We start from the raw sequence: 19,458 nt of genomic DNA, 5'->3' as shown, positions 1-19,458 counted from the left end.
CGGAAAAACGGGGACATCACCCTCACCCCACTGCTTTAATCAATGGATTCAATCAAGCTTTAGATGATTGCGAGCTTTTTGATTTGGGGATGAGAGGCCGGAAGTTCACTTGGGAGCATGGAAAAGGTACTGATCATTCGGTGGAAGAACGTTTGGATAGGGCTGTTGCCGGGGCAGACTGGTGCAGCATGTTTCCTCAAGTGACGGTCTATAATAAAGAGGTGATGAATTCTGATCATTCGGCTCTGTATATTGAACTTGACGAGCCACTAGTTGCGCGTCAACGAAGATCTTTTCTTTTTGAAAATGCTTGGCTACAAGAGGCGGGATGTAAGGAGGTGGTTATAAGCGCATGGAATACTACTGCCGGAGAAATTATTCCAGTAAGACTTGATTACTGTGGATCTTCATTGAAAGGTTGGGGAGGCAATCTGGTTAAGAAACTTGAGAAGGAAATTGCTTCACTCCAAGAACAACTTAATGCTCTCCAAGATAGACGTGATGCAACTTCTTTAAGCGCAGTACGTAACATTGATGGACGGTTAAGTGAGTTGAACGACCAGTTGAATGCCTACTGGCGTCAACGTGCGAAACAATTCTGGCTGGATAGAGTAGACCGAAACACTAATTTTTACCATGTTTATGCTTCATCCCAAAAGAGAAAAAATATGATAATGAAGTTGCAAGATGAAAGTGGACAGTGGATTGAAGGCCCTAATTTATTGTTATTGGCTAAGCGTTACTACACAGATGTGTTTACCGCAAAGGGAGTAACTGGAGATGATGTTCTACACAATTTATCTACGGCCTTTCTCGTATGAAGAAGTGAAGGAAGCACTCTTTAGCATGGCCCCAGACAAATCTCCGGGTCCGGATGGTTTCTCTCCGGCTTTTTTTCAGCATTTTTGGAAGGAAATTGGGGTTGATGTCTCGCGGTTCATCATAGATTGTATTGAAGGTAATCATTTTTCAGATGGGATGAACGATGCCATAATCACTTTGATTCCCAAAAAAACCTCTCTCGTATCTATGAGCGAGCTCCGCCCTATAGCTCTATGTAATGTTCTCTATAAGATTATTTCCAAGATGCTTGCTAATAGGCTGAAAATGGTGCTGGAAAGGATTATATCTCCCGCTCAAAGTGCGTTCTTGTCGGGTCGTCTTATTACGGATAATGTACTTGTAGCGTCAGAAGTAATCCATTTTTTAAACCGTAAGCGGCAAGGCCGGGATGGTTGGTGTGCCCTAAAACTTGACATGGCAAAGGCGTACGACAAAATGGAGTGGTCATTTCTTCATGCAATGATGACATGGCTGGGTTTTGATAGTAAATGGATAGACATTATTCTCCGGTGTGTCACTACGGTTCGGTATAAGGTCGGAATAAACGGGAACTTATCTGAGTATATTCTTCCTTCATGTGGATTGAGGCAATGTGATCCCTTATCTCCTTATTTGTTCATTTTGTGTGCGGAAGGTCTGTCCTATTTGTTAACGAGGGCAGTCCAAAGAAATGAAATATCACCATGCATAGTAGCCAGAGGTGCGCCGCGAATTTCCCACTTGTTTTTCGCAGATGACTCTTTGTTATTTTTTAAGGCTACTGTTTTGGAAGCTACTTTTGTGAAAAATTGTCTCAGCCACTATGAGTTGGCCTCTGGGCAGGTGGTGAACTACACTAAGTCGTGTGCTATTTTCAGCAAAAACACGACAGAGGACTGTAAGGAACAAGTAGCGGGAGTTTTTAACGTGCCTTACTCTAACAACATTGGGAAATATCTTGGGTTACCGGTGGGCATTGGTCGAAATAAAAAAGAGGTCTTCTCTTTTATTGAGGCAAAGTTGGCACAACGTGTTGGGGGGTGGAATAAAAAGATTCTATCTAGAGCTGGGAAAGAAGTTCTATTAAAGAGTGTCGCCCAAGCACTCCCTACATACACGATGAGTATTTATTTCTTACCGACTACCTTTTGTGAAAGACTTGAGCGAAACATGAACAAGTTTTGGTGGGGAGTGAAAAGCAGGAATGGTGGTGGCATAAGGTGGATGTCCTGGGGACGTATGTGCTATCCGAAATCTTGTGGTGGTATGGGTTTTAAAAAGCTGAGTAGCTTTAATCTGGCTTTACTAGCCAAGCAAGGATGGCGTCTTTTAACGAATCCTAATTCTTTGGTGGCTCGCTTATACAAAGCAAGGTATTTCCTAAATTCAGATTTTTTTGTCGGCAGGGTTGGGTGCAAATCCTAGCTATTGTTGGCGATCGATCTTGGCTGGCCAGGGTGTGTTAAGCGTGGGTGTTATAGACGCATTGGAAATGGAGCCTCAATACTGGTATGGAACCACCCATGGCTACCGTGTAATGAGGACCCTTTCATAAGCTCTGAGATGCATGCAGGCAGTGCTAATATGAAGGTCATTGAACTCATAAAACAGGAAACTCAAGATTGGGATGTAGCATTATTACATAATCTGTTTGAAGCACGTGATGTAGAGCTTATTAAGAAGATCCCCCTGGCAACACAATTTGAGGATCAGTGGTGTTGGCGAGGGGATTTGCGAGGCATGTATACAGTTAGGCAGGGTTACCGACTACTGACTGAAGAAATATATGGTGAAAATAATTATAACGAGTGGGCTGTTATTTGGAGTTTAAAAATTCCTCCCAATATCCGAAACTTTCTATGGAGATGCTTACATGGTATATTACCAACAATGAAGGCCCTAGCTGATCGACATCTGAGTGTGGTTGGTTTATGTCCTTTATGCCATCAACAGGTGGAGTCCTTAAAGCATGTTATGTGTGATTGTGTTCAGGTTTCCAGGTTATGGGATGATATGCCGGCTGTCCAGTTGCCTAGCTCTGAGGAGGATTTCAGTAGTTGGTTTTTCTCCAGATTGGTAACTTATGAGTTGCATGTGCTGTTACGATGTGTGGCCACCATGTGGTGCATCTGGAGGGAGAGGAACAACGTGGTCTGGAACCAAAAGCCTTGGAGTTGCTCGGCTGTTTATCATGAGGTGCAGAGGTTATTGAATGACTGGAGTGATATGGACTGCTCACGTAGTACTGCAGCTTCACAAATTAGGAACGGTGGACTCAATGTGATCGCTAATCATCTGTCTTTGGTTCAAGAGGATGGCTTCGCAATTTATACAGATGCTGCAGTGTTCGTAGAAAGGGATTTTGCTAGCTTTGGAGTGGTGATTATGGATAAGTTGGGCAATGTCGTGGCTGCCAAGAATGGGCCGGTGCGGTGCTTAAACGATGTAAACTTGGCGGAGGCAATTGCCATCAAGGAAGCACTATCTTGGGCTTATGATCGAAGGATGACAAAGGTGGCGGTCTTCTCGGATTGCCAAACTGTTTGTAATGCAATTAATGGCATGGCTTTGGACTATTAAGTTTAGGGTGTGTAATTAGTCAATGTCGCTCTCTCAAACGACACTTTGAAGTAGTGTCCATCACTTTTATTCCTAGATCAGAGAATCGGTTAGCTCATGCCATGGCTAGAGCTAATAGTTCGTCTACTGGTCCTAATGTTTGGGTTGATTCTATTCCTTCTTGTATTGACTCTTTGGTTTAATAAAATGTTGAAGCTTTGGTTGTCAAAAAAAAAAAAAAAGGAAGCTAGAGGTTTTTTTTTTTTTTTTTTTTTTTTTTTTTTTTTCTGCCCATCCAATGTGGGAATCAGATAGGTTGGATTAAATTAGGGAGCGCTGAACTCCCCTTTTAGTTAATATTTTGATGTGGGATCATTTGATCCCACATCAGTTTGTTTGTTTGTTTGTTTTTTTTAATTATTATTGTTTATTATTATTATTATTATTATTATTATTATTATATGCATAATCTTTTTGTCATTTTACATATTAACCGCTAATCTAAACAGTTAATTTTATCAAACATTCTTCCAAAAGGGTGAACCCCAACCCTAAGGGCCCCACACACCCCCTAATTTTATCAAACATATTTGATACTGCTAATTCTACGTAAGCAATATAAAATAAACCCGAGACCAATTAAAGCAAGTAAAAATCTTTATTGATCACGGTAAAGGCCCTAAGTACAATCTACTTGGTTGCTCTGAGTGCCGACTGACCGCGGTCGGGATTCTCTAGTAACAACCTATCGATCGTCCAAAAGTCCTCTACACTGTAGCTACTGTGGGTATTTATAGCCGCTGTGCCGGGGATAAGAATCCGGTCATTCGGCATGTTCTCCACGTAGCCACCACGTGTCACCCTCCCGGGTGCCCTATCTGTCGTCGTAAAGAGCTGCCACGTGTCCTTTGTCAGCTCTCTCGCCAAAGGGCTACCGCTCGGTGGTCGACACTACTGCTCGGGCAACTCCCGGTCGGACCCCGACCGGGTTCTTCACATGAAGCCCGACCTGTCACCTGCAAAACGAAGAGAGAAGAACAAAGATATGTCGGTCGGGGTAAAGCTTATGTCGGTCGAGATATTCCCTACCAAAAGCCCCCCAGCCCGGGCCTTTTTGACCGTCCGGGAAAAAACGGGACGGGATGAAGAAGCCCAAACGTCAGCCATCAAACCGACTGGCCAGCTGTCATTCCTTCCCTCGCCACGTGTCGGCTACTGCCGGCCTCTGCGACTGCAACGGTCGCCTCGGAATCAGCGCTGGTCGTGTCACGCAAGTGGATTGGTTTCTCGCCCAAATGCTCTCCTATAAATAGGCCCTTGAGGCCTTCAAATGAACTTTCCTCAATCTTCTGATCCAATCGGCACCCTCTAAGAGTCCCGAGCGAGTTACTCAGCAGATCAACCGAGCAACTTACCTATCAACTTCAGCCAAGTTTCTCCAATCAGTAAACTCTCTATTCTTTAGCTTTTACTTTGCTTTTAACTTTGCGTAGGAATAGGATAGAACTAACTTCGAACTAACTTCCCGAACCCTGTACTAACCCCGACCGACCTTTAGGTAGAAAACATGTCGGATTCGGATAGCCAGAACGCTTCAGTCGCAGACTACGACAACACGATCGAGCAGAACAGCGAGGAGGTGGACATCATGTCCTACTCTCCAGAGGTCGAGCAACGACCACAACACATACCCAACCGAGCCCCCGAGCCAAAAGGGTCATCGAGCTCGTCGGGGACATCGGGGTCGAGCTCCAGCAGGTCGGGGAGCGACGAAACGTCCCCGAGCGGATGAAACTCCCCGGACGAAGGCGTTAGGGAAACGCCTACGAGGGTAATAGGGGATTACCCTCAGGTCGAGCCCGAGGAAGGACATCGGGCAAACGAAACCGAAGCGGATGAGGAAGACCCGGCCGGGCCGGCATCGTCGAGCGGGAACGGGTTTGAATTCCTCAACAGCGAGAGCGTCGAAGGCCAGACGAGGTTGCTGACAAAAGGAGAAGCAAGCAGAATCGCGGCAACTCTCGCTGGTCGGGTCGAGTTCGACACCAGCAGGCAGCTCGGGAATATCATCGAGTGGCATCAGGGGAAGTGGATCGGGATGCATTACGATTCGTTAATGGCCCCGATCACGTTCCCCTTCTCAGCCTCCTCACCGCATTCCTGGGCTACTACCAGGTTATGCCCGGACAGATTTGCCCGAACGCGCACCGTATGATCGCGTGTTTCCCCCAGATCTGCAATCGGCACAACTTAGCCTGCACCATGGAGCTCTTCAACTTCGTCTACTAAGTGAAGGTGCTGGCGGCCGCGTACGGGGGTGGATTTTTGATGACCCAGTCCCGAGCGGATAAATGCTCGATTGAGGGGCTGCCCGGGAACAACCGGGGGTGGTAGAACCAGATCTTTTCTGTAAAGTACGATCCGTGGATCCTCCCGGTCGAGAGGGTCTGGAGTCAACGCTTTCGAAAGCAAGTCATCCCAATCGAGACCCAGGCCCTCATAGATGCTGTGACCAAGATCTCGAGCGAGATTTATGAATATCGCATCTTCAAATCGCCCGAGTGCTACGAAGCGGCTCAGCTGCCCGAGCCGGTCTACAATCTGACCGAGAAATACAAACCCGAGCCGGCGGGTGTAACAATTGCACGGATGCCCGCCCGGGGCAAAAGGAAGGGTAAAGGTTTAAGGCTTCCCTTTCTCCGACCCTTAACATCCCGATCATGCTTTTAACTCGACCTAACCCACTTCGTTTTTGTTTTGCAGTGATGGCCGGCTTTGGAGACGAGGATGTTCCTCTACGCCCGGTGGCCAAGATTTCCCTTGGCAAGAAGAAGGCCCAGGCCAAGCCGGCCGGGGAAAAAGAGATTCCTGTTGCCCGACCCATAGGGGCATCGACCGTCACCACGGCTGAAGGCTACGTGGTGGACGCCTCGGAGGTCCTAGTCACCCGAGTGGCGGTCGGGAAGGGCAAGGAGAAGACGACGGAGAAGAGCGTCTCCGAGACCGGGGCCCTAAAACGGCGCCGCGAGCAACACAGCCCGACGCCTTCAGGCGGGGGCAGCAAGGGCGGGTCTTCGATTCTTGCCCGGATTGGCAACACTGGCCCGGCCAAAGAGGACCTCACGAAGCTGTCCCCGAGCCAGGTAGCCGAGAAGATCGGCTACGACCTAGCTGAGGTAAACCCGTTCCCTTCCTTTTAAACTTTGTGCAAGTAACTCCACTCGGCTAACTTGATTGTTTTCATGCACTGCAGATCTCCCGAGCGGCCCAATTCCTTCAACAACGGGCATTACAGGCCAACGAAGCTGAGGCCTTGAAGAAAGTCGCCAACCGGCGATTACAGGAGATCCGGGACCTGGAGGCCGAGCTCAAAAAGGTTAAGGCCGAGCGGGATCTCTCAGAGCAGGTCGCCCAGCAGGCGATCGGGGAAGCAGCCGAATTAAGGGCTCGTCAGAATGACCCGGACAAGCTCGCCCAGCATCTTTTCCAGGACACCGAATCGGGCACTCGTTTTCTCCAGTCCATTCGGGGTACGGAGGTTGGGGAGAAACTGGTGTGGACGTTTGGCCGGTGGGCGTACAAAGCCGGTCAACGAAAAATGCGCGACCAGACGAAGAAGATTATGGAGCAAGCCCTTGAAGGGGATGATCTCCAGTTGGTCTTAACTACACTCCCCGACGACGTAGCCGACCCGGGGCCAGCACCTTTTGATCCGAAGGATCGGACCAAGGCGAGCGGAGCTGGGGCCGCCCCGAGCGGAGAGGGACTGCCGAAGAAGGGCGATGCTGAGACCACGAAGAAGTATGATAGGTTTAAATTCTGCTTCCTTGTGTAAGTGATGCCAATCGGGAGCCCGGTCCCGAGTTGTACCGGGCACGTTTTTTGATTAATAAATCTCTTTTATGTTTCAACTTGTGTCGTTCGTTTTTTACTTTATATCTTTGTTTTCAACGTGCGCACACCGATCGTAGCCGATCGTAGATGCTCGACCTTACATCCTTTTAGCCCGGTCGTGCCTCCAAGATTTCGACATCATATTGGCCTAACCGACCGAGTTTACCCGATCCTCAGACCTTGTCGAAATTTTGAAAGTAGGTAAGCCTCTACGTTCCGGATATCTCCGAACGACGGACCTGATCAGGTTTACCCGATCTCCTGGCCTTGACGAAATTTTGAAAATAAGTAAGCCCCCACGGTCGGGTCTTTCCCGAGCAACGGGCCTACAGACACTTCCTTCCCAGCCCCCACACTATTGTGCTCTCGAGGCACGAGTGAGTGCGATAGTGGAAAGGAGTTGAATAGATAGGGGAATTATGCTGAACGCTCCTGGCTTCCCCGATCAAATGGCGTGACCCGAATGTCCGCCGAAGAGGAGCGTATTTGACCGGTCGATAAACTCGCTCGGTCGATGTAACTTGATCTGCATGCACTAAAGGTATAGAAAATAACCGACCGGGCTGCCGCATGCAAGCGGTCGAGCAATCACCGATCGTATATACATTAAACCTTCTCGCTCGCAGGCGGTTAACTAGTATTTACAATAATAAATTTAATTACAAATGACGACCGGGACTAACTCGCAGGTCGAGCCCCCACCCCGTCCAAAGATTACAAAAGATAGGCTAGTGCCTAAACATAACGAGGTGCTCGGAATTCCAAGTCCCCTCGATTATCCGACCGGTTGTCGTCTCCAGTCGGTATGTACCCGGCCGTATAATAGCACTGATGATGTACGGCCCTTCCCAATTTTGAGCTAGCTTTCCGCCCTCCAAAGGTTGACTGGCCTCCCTCCGTCGTAAAACGTAATCTCCCACCTGAAAATAACGAGGGTTGACCCGAACATCCTTCAAACTCTTGACCCGCTTCTGATACTCGGCCATACGCCGAGCGACTAGCTCTCTTTTTTCCTCGACCCCGTCGAGATCCACGACCATCGCATGTTCGTTCTCCTCCGCATTGTAGGTTCTCTCTCGATCGGTCGGGATCCAAGCCTCGATCGGGAGTCGGGCTTCTGCTCCATAAACCAGGGCGAAAGGGGTCTCCAAAGTAGCTTCCCTCGGGGTCGTCCGATAAGTCCACAACACATATGGCAACTCATCGACCCAACTACGACCAGCCGAGTGTAGCTTCTTTTTTAGACCTTCCAAAATCGTCCGGTTAACGTTCTCCACTTGTCCGTTTCCCTGCGGGTAAGCCACCGACGACCGGACGTGGGTCGTCCCGATCGTGGCCAAGAAATTTTGAAAATATTGGCTTACAAATTGGCGGCCGTTGTCGCTAATGAGATGCACGGGCACGCCAAAGCGGGAAATCACATTGCGCCAAAGGAACCGAGCACACTGCTGAGAAGTGATCGTGGCTAAGGGCTCGGCTTCGATCCATTTGGAAAAGTAATCGATGGCGACAATCACGAACTTTCTCCTACCGGAGAGCTGAGGGAAGGGGCCCAAGATGTCTATCCCGAGCTAACTTTTCACAGTCTAGCTAGAGGGACGGCCAATAGTACCCGATCAGCATGATACGACGGGCTAACGATCGCCCTCCTTGATGTGAAGAACAAATTCCCGAATGCAATTCCTTCATGACCAGATCGGCCTCAAATGCGGTCAAGCAACGCATAAGAGGTCCTCCGTACGATCGCCTGTAGAGACGACCGTCTAAGACTTGGAACCTTGGGGCTCTAAGCTTAGCCTTTCGAGCACGCTGTGGGTCGTCTGGGAGTCGACCGTGCTCGAGGAACTCCTTTAGATCGGTGATCCAATTGTCTTCTACCGGTTGGATTGGATTGACCGGTAGGCGATGGATGCTATGTCTCGGGATAACCAAAATTCGTGCTATCTTCGACATATGCTCCGGGGCGTCTTGAGCCAACTTTGACAAGATGTCCGCGTCGGCATTATCCAATCGGGGTATGTGCCGGACGGTATAACCCCGGAACTGAGCAAGCTTCTCAATGGCTAGGTCTCGGTATAACTGCAGACGCTCTCCATTGACTTCATAATCTCCGAGAACCTGCTCGACCACGAGCGCGGAATCTGTTTGAGCCCAAATGTATTCAGCCCCCAAGTCCCGAGCGCACTGTAAGCCATTAACAAAGGCTTCGTACTCGGCTTCATTATTGGTCGGATGGAATTGATACATGAGAGCAAAATAGACTTTGAATCCTTCCGGGCTCGTAACCACCACTCCTCCTCCTGCTCCTTTCTTGCTACTCAACCCGTCAGTAGCTAACGACCACCACTCAGCCTCGGGATCCGCAACCTCGGGGGGTCGGGTATCACGGGCGGTGCACTCGACCAAGAAATCAGCCAAGGCTTGACCCTTGATAGCTGGTCTCGGTCGGTATTCGATCGCGTACTGGGTCAACATCAACGCCCACTTGACTAGGCGACCAGACGATGAAGCAGTTCGGAGGACTGGCCCGATCAGCTGATCGGTTAACACGCGAATTGCTCGACCCTGGAAGTAGGGAGCCAACTTCTTCGCGGCGATGTATAAGGCGTAGACGACCTTCTCTAACAGGGAGTACCGGAGCTCAGGACCATGTAGCGCGTGGCTTACATAGTACACCGGTCGCTGGACCCCTTCCGGATCGGTTCGGCACAATACTGCGCTTACTGCACGATCGGAGACGGCGAGGTATACGTCTAACTCTTCTCCGAGCTCGGGCTTTGAGAGCACGATTGGTGACATGAGATACTCCTTCAGCTCATCAAAAGCCGCTCGGCATTCTTCGTCCCAGACGAATCCATTAACCTTCCGCAATACCTTGAAGAAAGGTAAAGCGCGCTCGGCTAACTTGGAGAGGAATCGGCTAAGGGCTGCCAACCGACCGATCAATTGTTGGACTTCCCGAACGGTAGAAGGTGGTTGCATGTCCAGAATCGCTTTCACTTTGGCCGGGTTGGGCTCAATTCCTCTCTTAGTCATCATATAACCGAGGAACTTGCCGGTCTGAACCGCAAACGTACACTTGGTCGGGTTCAGCCGCAACTGGTACTTCCTCATGATCTAGAAGCATTCCCGGAGATCCCGAGTGTGGTCGGATCGGTCCCGACTCTTGACCAGCATATCATCAATGTAAGCTTCCATCGTTCGGCCCAACAGATCGGCAAAAAGCATATTGACCATTCTCTGATAGGTTGCTCCCGCGTTTCGGAGACCGAACGGCATTACCCGGTAGCAATACAGCCCGTCCGGGGTCACGAAGGCTGTCTTGCTCTCATCTTCATGGTGCATCATGATTTTATGATAACCCTTAAATGCATCCATGAAACTCATTAACTCGGCCCCGGCCGTCTCGTTGACCATCTGGTGGATACTCGGTAGAGGATACGGGTCGAGCGGACAGGCCTTGTTGAGGTCGGTAAAATCAATGCACATCCTCCAAGCTGGGGGCTTAGGAACAAGGACAATATTAGCCACCCACTCGGGATAGATCACTAGTCGGATGTGCTCGATCGCCGCCATCTTCTTGACTTCTTCTCTAACAAACTCGCGGCGATCGGAAGAAAGGTGCCGGGTTTTTTGCACGACCGGCTTTGCTGTGGGATCGACGGCTAGCTTATGACAAATAACCGATCGGTCGATCCCGGGCATGTCTTCGGGCCCCCAAGCAAAGATATCGGCGTACTCCCGGAGTATGGCCAAAATTTCCGCTCGGAGCTCGGGGGTGAGGGCCCGACCAATCTTAATCTTCTTATCCGGTCGGTCCTCGGATAGGGGAACTTCTTCTATCTCCTCGGAAGGCTCAGGCTGTTCCTTCCGATCTTTAGCCTCTTCTTTGGCTATGGTGTTTACCCGAGAAGACGAACCGGAGTCGCGTCTGTTGACCGCTCGGGTGTAACACTTCCGGGCGGATTGGACGTCGCCGCGGACTACACCGACCCCATTGGGGGTGGGGAATTTCATGCACAGGTGGGGCATTGAAATTATCCCACCGATCTTCATAATGGCGGGTCGGCCCAAGATAATGTTGTGGACGCAATGGAGATTGACCACAACAAATTCTAGCTCCGTCTTGATCGACTTCGGAGATGTGTCGATCTCAACTGGGAGCGTTATTTTTCCCTCGGGGTAAATAAGAGCCCCGGTAAAGCCAAACAGTGGTACACCGACCGGAGTCAGCTCCTTCCTATCTAGTCCAAGCTTCTCAAACACGTCCAAATAAAGGACATTCACACTGCTGCCAGTGTCGACCATAACCCTCTGGACATCCGTCCCTTTCACATCAATCGTGACCACGAGCGCCTCCATGCCGTGGTCGCCGCTGCTGGGTTGATCTTCCAGGGTGAAGGTTATGGGCTCCATCTTTTGCCTCTTCCTGGTCTCCCGGAATCCACTATGGCGACCGGGCAATTACTCCGCGGCCGGGAAGCGTCTTCCAATCCACCGAAAATAACGTGGATGGTCGGCTTTCCTGCTGGTCGGCTGCTAGATGGAGGGTCAGGGTCCCGTCGGTCATCGCGACGATCATCTCTTCGGTCCTGACCTGACCGATCGGAGCGGTGATGGGAGCGCCGCTGATCTCTCCGATCGGTGTTCCTCTTGGGGTCTTCTCTCCTCCCCACACACTTGTCCAACTTCCCAAGATTGAGAAAGTCCTCTAATAGTTGGCGCAAGTGGGTACACTCTTCAGTGTCATGCCCAGCGCATCGGTGGTAAGCGCAATGCTTACTCTTGTCGGGGCCGTCTCGATCGGGGTGGGGGAGTTTGATGAGATTGCAGGACTGGGCATACTGCATGGCCTCCGCTGCGGATCGGTTCAAGGGCATAAATTCGCCAGGCCTGGTGCGGGATCGGGGATGGTCATCACCCGATCGGTGTTCCGCCGGGCCGGCCGGTTTGCGGGACGAAGACCCGACCTCCTGCGAGCGCTTTACGGCGTTCTCCTCGCCAGCATTAGCATAATCTGTGACCCTTCGAAGGGCCTCCTCATAAGTGGCCGGGGGATGTAAAATGAAATCTTGATATAAATACCCCGCCCGGAGAGAGATGTGTAGCATGTGGGTGGCGATCGCATCATCCATGGGCTCGACCTCCCCGACCGCCGCCTTCCATTTGATGAGGAAGTCGGTCAAGCTCTCGCCTTCAAGTTGCTTGGCCTTCTCCAGATACATATAGGGCTTCCTCACCACTTTGGAAGTAATGAACTTCCTCACGAACTTGATCGCCAAGGTGTCAAACTTGTCGATCGAACCCGGCTGCAAAGTTCGGAACCATTCCGCCGCCCGACCGGTAAGCGTGGAATAAAAAGCCCTGCACATTACGGCGTCTGACACGCCCTTCAACGTCATATTGCTGTAGAAGTCGTTAACGTGAGCCTCGGGGTCTGTCCGGCCATCATAACTTTTCTCTCCAGAGACCTTTAAATCAAGCGGGTAAGGCTGAGCCATCACCGCCGTTGTGAAAGGCGTCTGGTGTAGGGTCGGTTGGTCGACCGGGGGTGTTGCAGGGTGTGCGTTTCTGAATTGCGCAAACTCCGCCTGGAGGTTGTAGAGCAATCCTCGGGTTTCATTGAGCTCGGCGGCTTGGGCAGCTTGGGTTGTATCCCGAGCGCGTCGCCGTCGGTGAGATCTCGACCCGCTATACCCGGATGAAGCCTCCTGGCTGGCCTCCTGCATCTGTACGTCTTCTTGCTGGCGGTTCGGGTCTTGGGGTCCCAAACGCTGACGCATCTCCGGTCGAAGACGATCAAAAGCTGCCGCTCGGGCAACTTCTTCGGGGTCCTCTGCTTGGACGGGAACCTCGGCCGCTTGCTGGGCCTGCCCTGGTGCCTCCATCGCATCAGCACCCCCCGACCCCAACCGCGAACGAGCCGAGCGTCAAGCCCGGGAAACGGACTGACGCTGCGGCTCTACCTGTGCGGTCGGGTAAACTGGAGGGGCGGCGGCTGGAGCCGTGTAAGCAGGCGTATATGGTGGATACCCAACCGGGGGAGTGTAGTACATCGGTTGGCCAGGCCAATACCCGTACGGCGAAGGTGGGACCTGGTATGGATATTGGCCGGGATACATCACCGGCTGTTGCTGATACGGCTGACCGGGTGTTGGGTATCCCGGTTGAATGTAGTTCACCGGCTGTTGGGCAACCGGGTATGTGTTAGACGGATGCGGTGGTGAGAGATTAAGATTCAGATCCACCGTCTGACCTTGCTGTTGGGTGGCATGGTGCTCAGATGAACTCGCTGCATCCGCCTGGTCGTCGGCGAAGTTGTTGTAAGCCCACGGATACATGATTGCAAAGAGACCGGGTGCTCGTCAAGACGTTGCTTTCTCGCACGGGTCCCCATAGACGGCGCAAAATGATACTGCTAATTCTACGTAAGCAATATAAAATAAACCCGAGACCAATTAAAGCAAGTAAAAATCTTTATTGATCACGGTAAATGCCCTAAGTACAATCTACTTGGTTGCTCTGAGTGCCGACTGACTGCGGTCGGAATTCTCTAGTAACAACCTATCGATCGTCCAAAAGTCCTCTACACTGTAGCTACTGTGGGTATTTATAGCCGCTGTGCCGGGGATAAGAATCCGGTCGTTCGGCATGTTCTCCACGTAGCCACCACGTGTCACCCTCCCGGGTGCCCTATCTGTCGTCGTAAAAAGCTGCCACGTGTCCTTTGTCAGCTCTCTCGCCAAAGGGCTACCGCTCGGTGATCGACACTACTGCTCGGGCAACTCCCGGTCGGACCCCGACCGGGTTCTTCACATGAAGCCCGACCTGTCACCTGCAAAACGAAGAGAGAAGAACAAAGATATGTCGGTCGGGGTAAAGCTTATGTCGGTCGGGATATTCCCTACCAATATTTTTACAAATCGTTGGTCAAATTCACTAACACAATTCGTTATTTGTTAACCGCTAATATAATTGCTACCGCTAACCGCCGATTGCCAAACAAACTTTAAATATGATTTTAATTCTTATTCCTGATGGGTAAATCAATAAACCAAACATACCCTAGATAAAAATTATGATCCCTTAAGTATAATTAAAGCATGTTACATTATTATAGGGAGTAAAAATGGAAGTAAATGTATAATTCACGTATGAATCATGCTTTCAAGTTTCTAACTTTCAACCTTGAAATAAAAAAGTGAGTTGGATACGGGCATAATTTTGCCAATACAAAATTCCGAAGTACATGTTCTTTGACTTCGATGTTTTCCCACAATAACCTCACCCCGTACTCCACCCACCCACCCCACCCCACCCCACCCCACAAACCCAGTTCGGCTTCAGCTTCAGGCTTATTATACACGCATATATATATATATATATATATATATATATATATATACACGCACAGATACATGTATGATATCTCTCTCTCGTCATCTCTCAACTGTTCAGTATTCACTTCTCACTCTCTCACTCCTCGTCTTTTCACCCACCCGCCTGCCGCCGGAAATTCTCTCAACCACCACCGCTGGCGCAGCGCAACTGCTCCCTGTGAATCAGCAATAGAATGGTGAAAGCCGGGAAGTGGTTCCGGGGGCTACTTGGCCTGAAGAAACCCGAGTGTCCCGCTAATCCAAACCAAAACCCGAGCACGAAACCGCCGAAGAGGCGATGGAGCTTCGTCAAATCCAACAGAGAGAAGGACAGCCTCGACAAGTCCCAGCGCGGCGCTTCCACGGAGCGGCAAGACGGGACCGGAGACGCCGTTGATCCGAGCAAGCATGCCGTGGCGGTGGCGGCCGCGACGGCGAAAGTGGCCGAGGCAGCTATTGCCGCGGCTCAGGCCGCCGCGGCGGTGGTGCAGCTGACGAGTAGTGGCAGGTCCACCTCCGCCGCCGCGTGGTGTGGCTCCACGGTGAATTCAACGGCGTGCATTAACCGGAACGCCGGAGGTTACGGGATTCGCGAAGAACTCGCGGCCGTTAAGATTCAATCTCACTTCCGAGCCTATCTGGTAACTTTTACCCCTACACTTCACATAATTAACAACACGCTTACTCTCTCTCATGAACTATGTATAAACCCATTTCCACCTGAGGGCAGAAAAGTCTTTTCACCCCTGCGAAGAAGCTAGTAAAAATCTTATTAATGACAGCTATACCAGTTCAGCTAACATCAAACAAAAAATCTGAATCGGTTAAATTCAGATTAATTTCATTGTCAGATGTAATCTTTAAAATTTTTGTTATAAACTTTAATGGCGAAAACGCGTAGAGCTGTAAATCTTTAAGTCGAAATTTATTTATTTATTATTTTGGAGAATAAGTAGAAATTTATGGGTATGGTTGATGGTTGATAGATAATGTGGGCTTTGCCAGATTGGTTGCATTTTAGAGCATCATAGACGGCATTGGTTTTTAATTTTTCATTTGCACAGCTTTTAAGGTGGTCGTACAATTCCAGCTTGGCTCCCAACGAGGGAGGGGTACTGTGTATGATGATAGTCTTACACGTATATAGTAATGGCTACTTGGTACTGTGGTTTACTATGCAGATACTGAATCCAGACCTCTATTCAAGTAAGTGATCTTTGGTTGTTATGGCTGGCTCGTGGCTAGCTTGCAAGGCTGACAAAATGTTAAATAATGGAGGTAGCCTGGTAGGAAAGGGAAAAGGGAAGATTAGTTTAGTTTACTAGGACCAAGACTGGGAAAGGAAATAATTGTCTTGATGAATTTTTAATCCCATCTGTCTTTGAAGAATGTTGTTTGTTGTGTTGGCCTTCTTGGGATTACTTGACAAGAGTTGTTGTGTTTTGGATTATGATTTGGTGATGCATACAACTATTTTGTGTTCCCCACAACCCTTTTGGTTGTAGTTAAATCCCGCATTGTTATCCTAGTTGGCAAAGGACGTAGGGAAATAAACCAGTTTAGATTATTCATAGCTAACTGGCTCAAACCAAGGGGCAAGGATTCAAACTTGTGAGGGTTATCCTTGTCTTGGTTGTGATTGTTGATGATGGTTTTGCCATTTTGGTAATTTGGTTTGATAATTGCTTAGTTACCCCATAAACCAGTAGTTAGGTACCAGGTTTTGGTCTATGTGGTCTTGGGACACTAGGTTTTGGTTGGGTTGTGTACTTGTGTTTGCTCAGTCTTTACTTAGGACACTAGAGTTCAAATGCTACTGTGGACCACTGAATTTCTAAAGGAGAAGGAACACAAGTAGGGTTATCTTCTTACAGAACATAACCCACAAGGTCCCCACAACTTTATGTTAAGATGAGGGTCATTTCTTTGTGTGTATAATGGCGCCAAAAGCACTTTTGTATCTTCCTGCAATTACATCTTTTAAGAGGAGATGGCGATGCCTGAGGTTCCGGGATGAAAAAGGTTCCTAAGTTTATCGTCTTTTGTCATATTTCAATAGATATACTTTTCGTCTCTTCTTTTCTTTATAGGACTGCCCAATGGGATGTCTTAGTCTTTGGGAATGGCAGCCTTTCACTTTAGAAGACTTTATGGTGTACTGAAATTAAAGTCTTTGTGGCGCCATGACTTTTCAAATTTTTATGCTTTTCTGTGCAAAGCCTCACCACTAGAATCTGATATTTTGATTTTTGGCAGTACATAAGTGTTTAATTTTTTACAAATTATTGTAACAATCACTAATGGTTTACTGATGAACTTAACTATGTTGGGTAATTTGAAGTCGAGGAGAGCTTTACGAGCATTGAAGGCGCTAGTGAGGCTTCAGGCACTGGTTAAAGGTTACCTTGTAAGGAAGCATACTGCCGATATGCTTCGAGGCTTGCAGGCGCTAGTAAGAGCCCAATCAAGAGCTAGGTCGGGATTGCCCAAGATTTCTGAATCACCGCATTCGAGCACCAAATCTGTTCAATTTCAGCATCCTGTAAGTGAAATTTCAGTCTCTCTTCGATTATTCAACTTTGCATCTGATTCTTTTTATAAAGTTTACTCTTCCAGGTTAAAGTTTATTTCTTTAATCATCCATCAAAAGTAATGCAGACCTTTTACTTAAAGCAACATGTGAATAGGGTCCACCGTCTATTTTGATCTGAGATTCTAGATGGCTGCAATTCATGTTTTTGCTAAACATATATTAGCTGTTTCCATGTCTTGGGTTTGGCCTTTATTCTTTGATTCCCTTTAAGCTGTAGAAAACCGAGTAGTTAGCTCATTTATGTTTTTGCTGACAAAATGTAAACCGATGGTGTGTAGGGCCCTCCTACTCCCGAGAAATTTGAGCAAGTCATTCATATGAGGAGCGGACAGAATGATGATACTATCATGCTCAAGGTATTTCCTTTGACATTTTCTATATATGGGGTGTTAGTTAATATAATTGTGCCATGCTAAACGTGTAGCCTCGATAATACAGAGGAATCTTTCAAAGAGGAGAGTAATTGGCGACCAGGAAAAAGTGCGTTCAAACCGAATGGACTACAGGATGGATGCTTGGTCCTGGGAACACCAAGGGTCTTCGAGATCCGGCCCCATTGATGATGGGAAGAGCGACAAGATTCTTGAAATCGACACAGGGAAGCCCGTCTTTCTACCCAAACACAGAAACCTCTTTCACAGTTCTCATCTCAGCTTAAACTCTGACCAATATAGTTACAGCCTAGCTACATCAAAGGACTCCACAGCTCACCAAATTGTTCATAGCCCATCTTACTGCGAGGCGCAATCCTTGAGCCCTCAGAACTTTGGTCAACAGATCAACGAAAGCTGCTTCTGCACTGCTGACAATAGCCCTCAATTCTACTCGGCTTCATCAAAAGGCGGTAGTTCAAGGGTAGGACCGTTTACCCCATCCAAGAGTGACGCGAGAAGTTGCCTGAGTGGCTACTCGGACCATCCAAACTACATGTCTTACACTGAGTCAGCAAAGGCTAAGATGCGGTCCCTCAGTGCCCCAAAACAAAGGCCTCAGTATGAAAGGTCGAGCTCAACGAAGCGCTACTCAATCCATGGATATGGCGAGCTGAGAACAAACTCACAAAGGGGCTCGTCATTACAGGCCAACTTTACCAGTAAAGCGTATCCTGGCTCGGGTCGATTGGACAGTTTCGGAATGCCTGTTATTAGAGATCAAGTTGGTTTCAGTGGTGGCCTCTGGCATAGATATTAGACTGCAGAATGCATTATGACCTCTGTTTTTTTGCCAATGCTAACTTAAAAGTGTAGTTCCAAATGTCCATTGTCCCAGTTTAGGCCCTTCCCTTTTTGAGTCCTGGGGATCACTAAAAACTCTATGTAAGGTTAATTGTAATATGAAAGAATATGATCTCTTCCACTTCCCCAGGTACTACCATTCTATATGCAATTTGAAATGTTTTGTTTGCTGAAATTGTTTATATGGACTATGGAGTATCTGTCATATCATGAATTCATGATTCTATTCTAGAGATGGCAATAGGGTTAAGTTCACATGTTAGAGTATCTCTAATAGTGAATTTTTGCAAGTTTTTTTTAAAGATTTTTGTAAAGTAGCGGATAGAGAAAGTAAAAGAAAGTTCTTGTAGAAGATGCGATTTTTTGTGGACTCACTGAATATTTAAAAAATAACCAAAGCTAGTCGGTGCGCAAGAAAGGTCGTGCACACACACATTGAGTGTGTCACGTGTTAGGGTGGTTAGACTATATCTTTTTATTTATATTATGGGCTTGCACTTATCGTGTTTATGCAACACGCAAGCGCAGCCCTAAGGGTAGACAAAAATTTCTTTTTGCATGAACAAAGATTTGAACCTCGATTTCAAATTTATTATTTAATATTAAATTTAGTTAATCATTACAACCATTTGATATAATAATTGATATATATATATATATATATATATATATATATATATATATATATATATATATATATATAGGGATGCACTCAGGTGCGAATAAGTGCCCAGGAAGGAATATGCGAACGAATCTGCGCGCGACACGTGTCCAGATCTAATAGCTTAAAAAAACGCGGTTGCATTTTCGTAAATAATTGAACATCGAAGTGCAAGTAAAATCACTTACAAGTGCACCTACTTTCACCTATAAGTGCATGTAATTTTGCCTTGTTAGCATTCACTTCCCGCAAACATTCATGCACATGGGTGTGCTTATAACTATAGGTGCAACTATTTATAACTATAGGTGCAAC

General features: G+C 48.1%; 2 protein-coding genes across 2 annotated transcripts; both read left to right on the top strand.

Moving 5' to 3' along the window:
* The first annotated feature begins 846 nt into the window (after positions 1-846).
* On the top strand, positions 847-3,402 carry LOC109146988. The gene is made up of 2 exons (XM_019294635.1): positions 847-2,195; positions 2,304-3,402. Exons 1-2 carry the CDS (start codon positions 847-849, stop codon positions 3,400-3,402), a joined length of 2,448 nt encoding a protein of 815 aa, XP_019150180.1.
* An 11,284-nt stretch (positions 3,403-14,686) lies between these two features.
* Positions 14,687-18,657, top strand: LOC109146997 (protein IQ-DOMAIN 14-like). The gene is made up of 4 exons (XM_019294645.1): positions 14,687-15,295; positions 16,996-17,196; positions 17,526-17,603; positions 17,686-18,657. The coding sequence occupies exons 1-4, from the start codon at positions 14,849-14,851 to the stop codon at positions 18,436-18,438; spliced, it is 1,479 nt and encodes a 492-aa protein (XP_019150190.1). The 5' UTR covers positions 14,687-14,848; the 3' UTR covers positions 18,439-18,657.
* Positions 18,658-19,458: the final 801 nt, after the last annotated feature.

This window comes from Ipomoea nil, unplaced genomic scaffold (assembly GCF_001879475.1).
Source record: "Ipomoea nil cultivar Tokyo-kokei standard unplaced genomic scaffold, Asagao_1.1 scaffold1956, whole genome shotgun sequence".
NCBI lineage: Eukaryota > Viridiplantae > Streptophyta > Magnoliopsida > Solanales > Convolvulaceae > Ipomoea > Ipomoea nil.
This window is presented reverse-complemented; position numbering and strand designations above follow the sequence as displayed.